We start from the raw sequence: 14,681 nt of genomic DNA, 5'->3' as shown, positions 1-14,681 counted from the left end.
GACTTTGACCACATGAAACGTGTGCCTTGCTGCGTCAACACCAGCCAGGGCCGTGCAAACGAACAGAAGCCTGATGAAACTGAATAACCACACGAGAGTAAGCTGAGAATTAAAAAATTGTAAATGTTCATTTGACACTCATCTGTTGTTTCAAAATGTAAGATTGGAGTTTTGCTGCTTTGTTGACTAGATTTCCCTTTTAATAGCGAGTTAAGTGAAAACACTGAAGCAGATTAACGAAAATAAAGGGAGAATTTTTATGTAATGAGTTCCCAACCTTCAAATTCACAAATTATCTTTCTCCATGTGTGCTAAATTCTGAGGTAGTCCGGTTTAAAGCGCGTGAAAGAACTTTGACCATTTTATTAGGCTAAGATCTAAACCTTTGTAGCTTTGCTGCTCAAAGTCAAACCTCCAAAGCTCAAGTCTCTAACATGTTTTCTTCAATTAATGTCTTTATTTCCATTTTTTCATCAGTTCTGACCAGGTTCCCTGCCCCCACAGCATGATGTTACCACCACTGTGTTTCACAGTTGAAATGATGTTGCCATGGTGATGTGAATCCCTGCTTTTGTCGGCCAAAAAAGTAGTTTTCTTCTCATGGTTCTTCCACTAAATCAAGTACTTTTTTGTTTCTTGGTTTCTAGATTCAATGCTTGGCTCATGTTTGATGTGTATGAGCCTGTTGCACTTTTATTTCAGGTCTCAGACTGAAAATGGCAAAAACTTTCCAGCAATTTAACACTGTCGAACAGGAGATATCTGGTTCTTGGAGCAGTCGCCGCAAGCTCGATCTGTCCCCAGCATCTTCCTCTGTCACACCGACCCTCCATCATTGTTTTTTCCCTTTTCTGCCTCCCTGGCAGCTCCATATTCAATATCCTTTATCAAACACGTCCACTATCTCTTCGCCGCAGATGTTCAAACCATCTAAAACCTGCTTCTAAGACTTGGTCCAAAACAATTGCTCTACCTTAAAGCTGCAGTATGTAACTTTTTATAAATTTCTTTTTTTTTTTTTTTTTTTTTTTTTTACATATTTGTTAAAACTGTCAACATGTCATGACAGTACAATACGAATCAGATAAAATGTGAAAAGATCAATCTCCACCATTTTCTCCCTGACCTACTATCTCTGCCGTCTGAAGAAATGCACCAAAAACAACTAATCACAGCCAGGAGGCGGGTCTTAGCGCTGTCAATCAATGGTGATTCATGTAAAAATGGGAGAGAAACAACTTGCCGTGACAGGAAAACTGTTTATCCGCCGTCATCAGTGCCCATGCTAACTAGCCTAGCATTAGCAGTGCGTCACTCTTCCATCTCCAAACTTTTTACCCTCACAGAACTCTCATCATATTTTTGTGCGCTTCCTCTTGAGATTGAGTTGTCATCCACCTTCTGTCTTCTGTGTCTACCTCTTATTTAAAGAAAATATAAGTTTATCTGAACCTTTTTCAGTGAGCTGTTTCAATTAGCTCTTCCTTTTTTTTTTCTTTTTTTTTAGTTTTGAGTCTTTGTACCACCAGCTCGGTCATTTTCCCCTTAAATGACGTCTTATCCACATGTAAAATGACTGTTAGTCATAAATAAATGGCCATTCCCTCCATAACAAACACTCAAACTCCAAGTATGTCTATTTTTTTATTTGTGTATTTATATACACATATAAAAAATAAGGACATATGTACAATGATAATAAATATTGACAAGTTTGTACAAGTGAAATAAGTTACTTAAGATATTTTAAAAACAAACTGAACAATAACAGGCAAAAAAAGGGAAAATGATTCAAATAATACTAATAATGCAAGAACACAGCAGAACCTTAAAGCCTCATGGGAGAAATAATCCAAACATTTAAGAGCTGAGGAACGGCACATTAAGAACGTTACACATGCATGTTTTTCAAGCTTCAGACCTGTCTTCTTTGTGTTTTTACGTTTTCTAACATTACGTAGTGAAAATAAGCCCGATTTGTAAAAAAATAAAGGAGAAATATTAAGACATAACCAAGTACCAGTGTAAAGAGCTCATTTATTCTTTAGCTTTTTTTTTCTTTTTTTTTGCCTCAAGAGATTTAAAAATAAAGTGAGCAGTTTGTTGATTTGCTTCAAGTCAGCAGCTTTGCTTTCCGGTTTCAGGGGGTGAAAACGGTTTCCAATTTCAGCATTTCTTCATGTTGTGGAGATGAAAAAATATATATGTGTGTGTGTATATGTTGGCCCAGGAGATCAGTACTGACATGTAAACAGGAAACAAACAGCAGCTTCCTCAGTTTTCAGACACGTTTCGCCTTTCGCTTGAGGGGAAGTTTAGCCGCAGATAAAATATGCAGGAAGGCTGCTGACACCAGCTCAGCGCAGCAAAGAGGACAGATTGCTGAGACTTACGATATCGATCTGGAATCAAATAAAACTTATTCAGGAATTTCGACAGGAACAAAAGCAACTGCAGTCTACTTTGGCGTTTTTTTTTTCTTTTCTTTTCTTTCCAGAAAGGTGAAGAGGCACAGAGAAAGTAAACATGTTGAAATACAGCCATGAATTTACTGTACAAGTCTTGAGGCGTGAAATTTAGCTGGCTTTTTTTTTTGTTGTCTTTTTTTATGTTTTATTTCAAGAGATCTTTAGTGTTGCACAACGTCAGAGTCTGGAAAAAAAAAGTCCAAACAGGGATGGAAATGTTTCACTTTTCGTACAGGGATGATCATTATCAAAGGTGTGCAGTCCACTTGCAGAGAAGATCATGCAACAGTAGGATGAAGTGCTGATGGCTGTCGACCTCCTCAGTCGTAGGGTTCTTTAGATTTTTTTTTCATCGCTCTGTACACAGTGGGAACAACACAAGGTACTTTACTTTCCGGCTCCTTCATGCGTTCCTCCGGTCTCCACAGGCACATCCACAAGATACACGATGAAAAAAAAGAGTAGAAAAAAAACACTGCAAGGAAACAAACAAGTGATGTTAGTATCAGCAGGAAGCTATATTTTAGTAGCTACAGTAGAGCCGTTTCTTGCAAAAGTATTCATATCCCTTGAACTTTTTCATAACTTTTTTTTTTTTTTTTTTTTACATTGAACATGTATCGTTTTCTTTCCACGCCACAATTATGCTCTTAAAATCCAAATAAAACACGTTTGGAGTTTGGGAAGTGACAAAAGATGATTAGAGATTGACCAATGGAGCCAAGTACAGACGCAGTGCATCCGTTAAGTATTCCCAGTTCTTCATTTCTTCCACATGTCATGTTGCAGCCTTGTTCCAAATCATGTTCATTTGGTGAAACGGCCCAAAGATAACTCAGCGAATCTTGTGGCGTCAACAAAACACTCATTTTTCCCCACATTGTCATCATTGAGAATTTGCATGTAGAATTTTGAAGAAAGAGATTAATTTAGTACAATAACGTACGATTAGATTTTGTACAATTTGGCTCAATTATTGCCAGAATTGAGAAATAAGTCAATTAATAGCAGCAAAATTCAAATGAACTCAATTATTTCCATTTGCATGATTTATCGTTCTTCTGTTTCTACCAAAGACTGGATGACTAAAGTCTTCAGTCTGGTGCTTTGGTCTCCACTAGACCTTTTAAAAAAAAATAATAATAATAAAAAACAACAACAACAACAAAACAATTTTGTAACATTTACAGAAACATCATTATTCATTTTATTTAACATTTCTGTTGTTTTGTTTGTTTATTCTGGATATTTAAAATGTCTCCCAGTTCCAGTGCTAAATGTTCATTAGAGTTTAAAGTTTGTTGATATTTCAGAATGTGTTCTTGCATTATTAAGCAATTACAATTATGAAAGTAATTTTACTTTGTGTTATTAATGTCGTAAAGCTTCCTTGGGTGTTTTGAAAGGCGCCGTCAAATAAAATGCATCTTCATTATTATTATTAAACACTTTGAAAAACCTTTCCCCTCCATCACCTGCACCAAGAACTACTGAAGGAAATGGCATAAAAACCTCTGAAGAAGACAAAGAGCACAACTTCCTCCTTCACCAAAGGTAAACAAAAACAGAATGGTCATGCTTTAGCAGTTGTAGGATTTCTCTTTTGTCTTACCTAAAAGACCGCAGGGCATTTCTCCCACTAGCACTAGAGATGTGCGCTTGTTTTGGTTGTATTTACCCAGAATGCACTGCCCTATGAGCTGCTTCCTGTTTTTGGAGCAGTCTCTGGCCTGCTGTGGTTTGAATGCATTCAACTCATCTGAACGGAGACCTAGGCTTTTAGATGGACCAAAGTTAACTTTTTTTGATTAGAGTTCGATTACGCGTCCACATTTAGGCCTAGCAATGATATCATCGTTTATGAAAATCTGCTATCATGACATCGTGTCTTATTCACACCTCTCCCAAGCGAACCAGAATTCGAATAAAGCAGAATAAAGCAGAGCTGCTGTGACTGCACCCTAAAATTATGAAAGCCATTTATTCTTTTCCAAAGAGATCATTTGCACTGGAAATCTTAGTAGCACTCACAATCCTATTTTAAAAGAGAGAGAGAGAGAACAAAAAATTACCTTTCACTTCTTCGTGGCATCTTTCTGCCTGGGGCCAGCAGTTTATCAGCATGGCAGCAATCAGTCTGTCTGTCGGTCCATTTCCTCTATTTTAACACTGAGTGAGTTCTTGTAGTGTAGGTGTGTGTTTCAGTGTCCTTCCACTGCATCGGTCCACAGTAGCCCCGGCTCAGTCTCTAGGCTTCGGTGAAGGGAGGTCGGGGTTTGGGGCTCCATGGGCTCTAAGGGTGCTTCACATTCGCTCTGTAGTCCTGGATGGCTGGGCTCCTTAACAATCGAAACAAGTGTGTGTTTGTGTGAGTGTGCATGCGTCGGGAGTGGTAGTCTCCTTCTTGGCAGTGCAAGAGTTGCCACCTTCTTCACAAAACACTGAGAAAAAATAAAAAATAAAAAAATAAAGCACTTCCTGGGACATCCACAGCCGTCGTGACGATAAGGGTTCAACTACATTCTGTGTGCCGAACGTCTTCAAGTCGGCTTCGATTCGCAATTAACTCCGCCCGAGCAAAGCCTTTCTTTCTTTACAAAGGACTGAAACGAGAGTTCACAAAGATCCAAATCCAGACACCCGTCTGTCACACGCCGCCACTCCGATAAATGTCACACGGAGCGGAGTGGATCTGAAGGTCACCATGCAGGACTGAGCGAGGAGTAATGTCACTCTGTCGTTCACAGAGGTGAGCCATTAGTCACTAGCAAACCGTTTGAACGCTGCCGTGGTCCAAAAGTCAAACAAAACGGCACGACGAAGAGAAAGAGAGACGGGAAACGTCTCAATTCAAACCGAGCGTCACATTAAATTAAATCGGAAGAAATCGAAGGAGTCCTCCAGCGGGAAAAAGATTAAAATCGAGCAGGAAAAAAAGTCTTTAAGAGATTGTCCTTCATTTCGAAACTCTCTCTTCACGTCCATCCCTCCGTCTCATTTCCTCTCTTTTTTTTTGTCTCCTTTCTGCCCCCCCACCCCCACACACACACACACACACACACACACACACACACACACAGCTCCTGCCACGGGGACATGATTGTCATCTTGCTTGGAGATTTATTTATTTTTTTTGGATCACTCTCTCACTCCTGGCTCACAAGTACAAAACCAAGGGAAGACAGGCTTCCAGCTTTTTAAGTGCAGTAAGCAGTTAAGTCTCAAGGGACACAAGCAGACACACACACGCACACACACAAACACACACACACAAAATAATCCATATTTCCAGTTAGTCGGCCCTCGTTGTTAACTGGTCCCAGAACAGAGGCTGAGCTCAAAGGAAAAGAACGAGCTGTGCCCATCTGAGAGAAGAAAATAACACCGTTTGTTGGGCGGGGGGTTCCATGCTTGAGGTGAGTCTCCTTTGCGTTCACCTTTTTTTTTTGTTCTTCTAAATACAAAATGTACACGAGTGGCAGTTGCACAGTGGAAGCAGAGACGGTCACAACCACGACTCTGTGTTGCCTGAAACACAGCAACTGTTGGCAAACACGGTATGCGGAGTGTGTGTGTGCTGAACATGCTGAGTGCTAATAGAAGTCTACGGAGAGCCAAACAGGCATTGGCAGAGTGAGACGAGAGAGAGCATGGGAGTGGACAGCGTGTCGCTGAAAGACAGAGAGAGAGCAGGCGTCCTCGGAAGGAGGCGAGGTAGCTTTGGTTAGATTTCTTGTTCCTCCTCAGTGGGGGGAATAAAGACGGAGGAGGGACAGGCCTAGACGGACGACTCCTCTGGGTTGGCGTCGGGCAGGACGCTCCTCTGCTGCAGGGTGCGTCTCAGCTCCTCTTTGAAGGGACTGGAGTAGTCGTTCCCGCCCACGCCCAGCCCTCCCAGCCCGCCGCCGCCAACGCCGGCCCCGCTAGCCCTCTCCTCCCCCGCTGTGCTCAGGTTGAGGCGGATGTAGCCGTTGCTACCTGAGCCTCGGATGTTGGTGAGGCTGAGCCGGCTTGGGGAGTGGATGGGCTGGCCGGGAATGGCGCTGGGCGACGCCGTGCTGCTGACGCTGCTGGGGCCCAGGGCGTGGCCGGGAACGATCTTCAGCGAGCCGTCCGAGTAGTAGTAGTTGGCTCCCGTCTCCCAGAAGCGGTCTTCATCGCTCGGCATCTTGCTGGGCACGAAGGTGGGCGGCTCCTTGGGCAGGGTGATGGGGTACACCAGGGTGCTCTCCAGAGGCTTCATGTCGGCGCCCTTCCCTAACGCCAGCTTCAGCCTCCTGCGCAGGTACAGAGCTGCCACCAGGAGGAGAAGGCACGCTGCTCCAAGGGTGATGACCAATACCCAGAAGAGCCCCATGCTGCTGTCCGGCGCCCGGGCTTCCATGAACACCGGGGCGCTGGCGACAACTGCCACCTGGTAGCGCTCGGTCTGAAACTTGACCCCTTGCTCCTCGGAGTAGCAGATGTAGCGGCCGGCTTGCATCTGGCCCGCTTCGGGGACGATGAGGGCTTTGAGGGTCCGGTCAAAGCGAGGTCCTCCTGCTTCCGGGTCGCCCAGCTGCAGCTCGCGGTCGTTGACCACCCAGAAAGGCTGGGCCAAGTTGGAGACAAGCTGGCAAGGCAGCACCATGTCGGACCCAACGACCACGGTTACATTTCTCAATCGGGAGTGCTCTGCAGCGGAACGGAAGGGTTGGAGGGTGGTGGGAAGAAAAGACAGAAGGCTGAGCTACAGGTCATCCATGATCAATCTGTGCTTAGGCAACTTTCTTCTGCTTGATTTCAATTTATTCTGTTTTATGTATTCACCAAGATGATGGCAAGTCTATTTTCCATCTTCAAGCTAACTTGCTCCTGCATTGACACTTAACTCTCACCAGGGGGCACCAGTGAGGCGCAGCTCATACTCACCAGGACTGGGGATGGAGACAGGCTTATCAAACTTGGCTTTTCCACGGCTGAACCTGTCCAGCATGAGGTCCTGGGAGAGGGAGGAGGTGGACCTGGAAACAAAACAGAAAAAAGGTTCAAATTAGAGACCTGAGAGATATTTTGACACCTTTAAGGATAATATCGGGGTTTATGCTAAATTGGATTAAAAAAATTACATAAAGTGACTAGAAAAAAAATGTTTGAATTTGTCCTCAGCCTCATTTACTTTGACACACATAAATAATATGTAGGTGAAACTCCTCACAGCGTAGGCTACAAAGGAGCCACAAGAAGTTGGATTTGAAGGTTTTTTGGAAGACATTGATATGATCAGATGAAACAAACGTCCTCTCCTTGAAAGATACTGGGTGCAGTGACATGTTTTATTTAGCAATAAAAAGAAAGATGGTAAAAGTTAAAAAGTGGGAAATGGATGAAGCTAAATCCAATAAAATCCTGGGGAAAAAAACTTTCAAAGGGTTTTAAAGACTTGAGACTGCAGGTTCACATCCTGCTTCGGATGTGAACCTGCTCGGATGTGAGCTTTCGCTAATACTCGGGCGAAAGCTGTGGCTGTGATTGCAGTGGAAAGTGGTTTTGTGTGGCATTGACTCAGCACTGCTGAATACAAATTTATTAAAAATTTAAAATAAAATTCTGCTATTTTCCTTCCACTTTATAATCATACACCACTTTTGTGTTGGTCTATCAACTAAAATCACCAAAAATATATAAAATAAAAAACAGCAGAGCTGGTAGCTTAAGTTTCGGTTCAAATAATGTTCCAGAAACCCGTCCCTCAAGACGGCAACCGCAAGACTCGTTCGACACGAACCGAGCCAACAGGGGCAAAGAAAAGAACTCGTCTCACCCTCGGTGGAGGTCGATGCGGACGCAGGCCCGGCCCTCGTTGTCCCAAGCGCAGTAGGGATCCCTGGCGAGCAGACAGTCTGGCTGAGACTGATAGCGGCTGCAGTTGGCCAAGGGCAGCTGGAGAACCTCGGAACGAGATCCGATGTACAAGTACTTCTACAAAGGGAAGCAAGAAAAGGCGAGGACAAAGAACGGGGTGGGGGGCCAGGCACAATCCAGAGGAAGAGATGAGGAAGAAGAGGAGAGATAAACACAGACGGAGAAGACGGGAGAGTGACAGAGTTATGGGTTAGAGGAGATAATGGGATAATCGCTCTCAATTACAATAACACACGCCCTCCTGCCCTCTTCCAATCCAATCTGGTTTGCGGCCCTTTCGCAGAAAGCCGTTATAAAATATGTCTGGCTGTGGCTAAGCCCGCATTAACGAGATAAGCAGTTGGCTTTGGAGACGAGAACACCCGGACCAAAGTCCATCGATTTAAGCAGCCGTACAGAGACGTGTGCACCAGAGGTTCAGCTCCCCGCCAGGCTAAAGTCGTGGAGTTTGAGCGTTTATAACGGGGGAGTTTCAGCTTCATGAGGTGAGACCCGATATGAAACAGGGCTGATAAACACCCCCTTATTCAACGTCTGCTGACAGATGATCCATACTCATAAGCATCAGGCAAAAGAAGGTATTAACAGATCAACACAGACAGAGGAATGGCGCTGAAAAGGAATACAAATGAACTTGAGATGAGACAACAAAGAGGCCAATAGATCTCCAAAATTATGCGATAATGTGCTGCGGGGGAAGAGGAAGACTACAGAAGCAAAGCAGGAAGTAGTTTCTACTAGGACCGAAACGATTAATTGGATTAATTGTGATGAATTCACTATTGAAGTAATCGTCAACTAATGTAGTAATCAATTAATCGTTAACTGGGGTATAAAGTGTACTTTCTGTTGGTATACACACTAAAAACATAAGACATTTAGCACTGAAGACACAAAAAAGCCTTTTCACATGGGAGGAAAACAGGAAGTTCATAATGACATAACTGCAGAAAAGACCAGGAACAGCTCCTTTTTCTTTTTTTAAATCAAAGTCATTTCTCCCTCGGTTTGTTGCGGTGAATCTGTACTTTCACACACACCCCGACATATCAGGGGTGTGTGTGAAAGGGTTGCTACTCCCTTTGTTGTAACGGAGTAGCAGCGTAGTCGAAAATGGATGTGAAATGTTTCCACAACTGCTTTTATACCAAAAAAAAAAAAAAAGAGAAAAGATGTTACTTTAGTGTTTATGCGGCATCTGGAGCAGATCGCTGGCTGGCGTTCTTACCTTGGAGTGTGAGATGGTCAGGCTGTCCACGGGCTGGGCCGAGTCGAACAGCTGGATCTCCTCGATCACGTGGGCCTCAGAGCCCAGGATGAGCACCCTCTGCAGCCAACCCTGAGCTGCAACACAACCAGCAACAAATACTCAGCGCCACTTAGCTCTGCTCTGCTCAGGCCAGCAACTCATCCAACAAGAGCAGACTTCATCCAGGTCCAACACAACGTCTGGTCTGACGTCGATAACAATGAAATTTAAAGTTATATTTGGAGACATGATGGCAGAGTATTGATTCACTAAACAGGGGTGTCAAACTCCAGTCCTCGAGGGCCACTGTCCTGCAGTTTTTAGATGTACCACAGGTACAAAACACTGGAATGAAATGGCTTAATTACCTCCTCCTTGTGTAGGTAAGTTCACCAGAGTCCTGCTAATGACCTAATTATTCTATTCAGGTGTGGTGCAGCAGAGGCACATCTAAAAGTTGCAGGACACCGGCCCTCGAGGACTGGAGTTTGACACCTGTGCACTAAGATCTTACTGCAGATGTTAACATCTGGTCAGGCTTTAAGTACAAAACCTGTGTGGTTTTGTTTTCCTTCCTTCAATAGATGGAAGGAAGGAAGAAGGGAAGGAAGGAAAAGAAAGGAAAGACAGAAGGAACAAAGGAAGGAACGAGAGAAAAGAGGTTGGAAGGAAGGCAAGGGAGCAACGAACGAAGGAAGAACAAAGGATGGGAGGAAGGAAGCAAGGGAGAGTGGAAGAGTAGAAAGGACAGATGGAAAGAAAGAAGGAAGGAAAAATGGATGAAGGGGACAACAGAAGGAAGGAACGTAGGAAAGAATAGAAAGAAGGAAGGGAGAAAATATGGATGAAAGGGAGAACAGAAGGAAGAGAGAAAGAAAGAAAATAAGGAAGAACAGAACAAAGGAGAGAAGAAAGAAAGAAGCAAGAAAGCAGACAAGGAAGGAAGAACAATGTGGAAGGATGGATGAAGGGTTGTAAGAAAGGATGGATGTTAGAAAGACAAGAAAAAATAGAAAAGTGGGAAGGAGGGTGAAAGAAAGAAGAGAAAGAGTGACATGGATGAAAAGAAGGACTGAAATATGCAAAGAAGAGTAGACAGGACAAAATAAGGCTGAAAGGGTCAATAAAAGAAAAGAGGGAAGGACACGGTAACAGAAAGATGGAGAAGAGGATGGAAAAACCTATGGATGAGTGGAAACATTATTTAGATATGAAAAAAGTTGTTCATATTTTTTCCATAATAGATTCCTGAAGTCTAATTAGTCTAAAGCTGGAACATTGGGAACATTGGGACGGCACAGCGGTTCACTGGTTCAACTGGGATTCTGTGCAGTAAATTGACCCATGAATCTATACCAATCACATTAACTATTTATGATCAGTGGCTGCAGAGTGTTTTTATTTAAATATTCATGAAAGCCGAATAAATTCACACCTGCAACTTCAAAGGAGTTTGTTTAAATATTAATGATGAAATATGATCATGTGCAGGAAAAGGAAAAAGAAAATCTCTGTTGTACTTCATGGCCCTATATGAAGCTACACTGTGAGCCTCGGGCTTTAACTGTTCCTTTTTGAGCCTAAATGATCAAAAAAGCTCAGATTCCCATCACGTTTAAGACGTTTTTTCTTTTTCTTTCTTTCTGAAGCACAAGGTGAAGCTCTCGGCATTAATCATATTTGCTCGTCTTGTAAAAGGAGAAGCTCTGAAATTATTTAATGATGATAACTCTACCTGTTAAAAGTTTCTGGAGAAAAAAAAAACTGTGAAGCATGTCGGCGGTGATGAAGTGGAGCGCGCAGACGAGTTTTCTAAACTTTTTAGGCCAGTTGGGCTAAAAATGTACCAGCTGGAAAGTCCGGCTTCTTTTCGCAGCAGAAACTATTTAAAGACGATTTTAAAAAAGATTAGCATTTCTGCTCGCTTTTTGCACCCTGGGGGACAGCAGCATCAGAGAAGCGTGATGCGTGGGGAGCTGGTGCTCCAGGAGGGAGAGAAACAAGTTTAGATCCCCGGTGATGAAGATGGTCTCAGGCGCAGCTGGTGGGGTGACCTTGATGTCTGAGACGGTCTTAACGCTCTGAAATCCACCGAGGTCCTGGTGATTAAAGGGGCAGTGCTGTGCATTTTCCAGCCACATAGTGAAATTTAAAGACCAATCAAGTAACCATGTTACCTTCAGTTGTTATAAAAAAAAAGCTACATATCTCAAATATGACTTCAAAGTAAAAACGTCCACTGGCTAGCTAGCAAGAGTTTATTCAGATTCAGATTGACATTACTATGGTAAATCAACAACTTTACTAAAAAGAAAACAGAACAAAATACAATTTTACAAACAAATATTTGACCAAAAAAAAGGAGTACGCTGAAGTCAAGCCTTATGCAAATCCACAGACTCAGCAGCAGAGTCAACCGCCTTGAGACAGAATGTAATGAAGACCTCTGTGTGCGACTCAAACTTTTGCCTGACAGAAAAGTCTCAGAAAAAAAACAAAACTAAATGGAATACAAGACATTAAATTGTCCTGCAATGAGGAAATCTAAAATCTGTTATTTACGTACTGAAGTCTAACTTACATGTTTTAAATTAATTTAAGGCATTTTAAGGCCTTAATGAATTTAAAACTTTTTAAGGATGCGCGGACACCTTGCAGGTGTGTTCTGATGGAGGGAATAAAATTATAACCTGACCTAAAGCCAGAAAGAAGTCAATTTTACTTACTAAGAGTGTCAGGCGCAACCACAAGAACCCAACCCTCTCTAGCTCGGGAGGCTAGAGAGGAGCGAAACACACGTACGTTCATGTAGAGGCACAGAAAGCAGAAGGCGTATCATCATGCAGCCTCAGCTAATCCCTCAATCCCGCAGAAAAACCGTCTCTACAGTCTCTCCCTGTTTCTCTCTTCACATCAGCTGTCAGCACGCTGTGGCTAATAGCTAATCGAGCCGGGAGCCCGACCGGCACTCTGAGCGTCTGCCTGGGGCCCCTTTTGGGTTTGTGCTGCGAGGCGCGGCGAGTTGGAAGAGCGCGCGCACCTGCGTGTGTGTGCGTGGCACGTGTCTGTCTGGTTTGGCGTCGCTGTCGCACCGTCTCCGCCCACGTGCCGCTCTGAATGGCAAACAGTTGCGTTTTAAATACCAGCGCTACTCAGCATGAGGAGTCTTGAGCGGACGAGCCGATTCCTGATCAGAGCTGCCAACATATGGGGCCCCTGTTCCTGCTGACCCGAGATATTAATTAAGCCGTGCATAGGTGAGACGTTTCCCTTGATGCGTGGAGGTGTTTCTCGGCATGCAAATGAAGGCCTTAATTGAAAGCCAGCTGAAGTCTGGCCATATGGCGTGTTATTTGTGTGCCACTGTGTCTAATTCCAGCGGCCGTCCCTGGCTGCTGCCACAGCCTGTGAGGCTCTTACCTGTTTAACGGACACCACGGAGTTCCCTCAGCGCGCGCGCGCGCACACACACACACGTAAAATTCAAGCATGTTCAAGATACATTCTCACCACACTTTGGACATATTAACTTAGGGTGCATTCACACCAGCTCTGTTTAGTCCACTTTAATCAAACTCCAGTTCCTTTGTCTGGAAAGTTTGGCTTGGTTTGATTAAGAAGGAGTGTTGGTTTGATGGGGACCAAAAAAAAAAAAAAAAAAAAAACAAAAAAAAAAAAAAAAAAAAAAAAAAAAAAATCCTGGTACACCTAAAAATCCTAGGAAACGCAGGGAATTCTGGGTAATTACAACCAAAATAAATGAGCCAAGCTAGGGCTAGCTCGAGCTAAGCTAAGGCTAGCTTAGCTCGAGAAATGGCTTATCTTCACAAACCTCTGGATTTGAAGAAAGTTACAAAAACTGTTCTCACTTCCGGCATAGAAATAATTTTGGGGATTCTAACTGACCTAAAACAATAAACATTTAATCTGATTTAACTTCAGCCAGTGAAAGAAAAAGTGTCCGTCTTATTTTTTTTATTAGGTGAATGAAAATATCTGGTTTCAACTGTAAATGACGCTTTTCAAATTTAGGCTTTTAATCGAACGTTAGATTGAACTTTGTTACAAAACTGTGCAGTTTGAATATCAGGCACTTTCAAGGACTTTATAGAGAAATCAAGGAGCACTTTCCAAACCTTGTAAACACCTAAAGGAAATTCAAAGATTTTCCACGCGACACTTAGAAGATCCAAATAAAAAGAAACGCCGACCGACATTATGTAATCAAACATGACAAGTCCAGTTCTGGCCAGAGCTCGTAAGGCCTAACTCGTCCGTGTGCAACAGATAACAGAGAAGATTCAACACTGTTGCCCTTTTTTTTGTCTCCCTCTCCCCTAAAGATGGGGAACAGGATGTTCTCTCGGGTGGCACTGCTCTGCAAGGATCAGGATGATTTGCAACCAGGGAGCACTTTTTATCAGCACACGTCAAAACGCCTCGGAGTGCGAAACGTCGAGTCTGAGGTGATGAATATGAGCTGCATTCTGAGCCGGAGTGTGAAGGCTGCAAGTTTGATCTTAAGTTTTTTTCTGTTTGAAGAGTGCATTTATCTCAAATGTGTTTGCGTTTTGCTGCAGATACCCATTGGAACGTTTGTTTTATTGGGATTTTATGTGAGACAAAGCGGTGGATAATTGCTAAGAGGTCAGAAAAAGAAGCAGAGTAAAGAATATGAAATGTAAATTGTGAATATAAATGTAACCAGATGCATTTTAACTGGATTCCGAAATCCTAAAGAAAAATTAGATGTAGTGACTCTTGCAAAATAAATTTCTTCAGAGTCGTTACAAATGGTTATGGAGCTTATTTCTTAAACTATGACTAATATTCGGGGGATGGCAGAAAAGCCGTTATTCTGAATTGTTTATCTCTTTCTTTCCCTTGTTTTTAGATGCCAGCGTGGCGCTGCCGTTTTTGAATCATTGAAATTGGACCAAACTGTATTCCTACGATCAGTACTGTACATTTATGTCTTACTCTTTCTGTATCTTGCAGCTGCTGCACTGCTGTGCTCAAAGAACTAAGTATATCTTCTCTTAATATTGATGAAAAAGTAC

The 14,681-nt window shown here is 42.9% G+C and overlaps 1 protein-coding gene across 1 annotated transcript in view; it reads right to left on the bottom strand.

Annotated features, from left to right (window-relative positions):
- Window positions 1–2,059: 2,059 nt before the first annotated feature.
- Window positions 2,060–14,681, bottom strand: part of sema4c (sema domain, immunoglobulin domain (Ig), transmembrane domain (TM) and short cytoplasmic domain, (semaphorin) 4C) — a 154,376-nt gene continuing 141,754 nt past the window's right edge. The window contains exons 13-17 of the mRNA XM_007564708.2: window positions 9,601–9,716; window positions 8,272–8,429; window positions 7,380–7,471; window positions 4,541–7,142; window positions 2,060–2,943 (exon numbers count right to left, since the gene is read on the bottom strand). Of these exons, the coding sequence (XP_007564770.1) occupies window positions 6,247–7,142; window positions 7,380–7,471; window positions 8,272–8,429; window positions 9,601–9,716 (1,262 nt within the window). The 3' untranslated portion in view covers window positions 2,060–2,943; window positions 4,541–6,246. The remainder of the gene's footprint in view (window positions 2,944–4,540; window positions 7,143–7,379; window positions 7,472–8,271; window positions 8,430–9,600; window positions 9,717–14,681) is intronic.

This window comes from Poecilia formosa, unplaced genomic scaffold (assembly GCF_000485575.1).
Source record: "Poecilia formosa unplaced genomic scaffold, Poecilia_formosa-5.1.2 Scaffold167, whole genome shotgun sequence".
Lineage (NCBI taxonomy): Eukaryota > Metazoa > Chordata > Actinopteri > Cyprinodontiformes > Poeciliidae > Poecilia > Poecilia formosa.
This window is presented reverse-complemented; position numbering and strand designations above follow the sequence as displayed.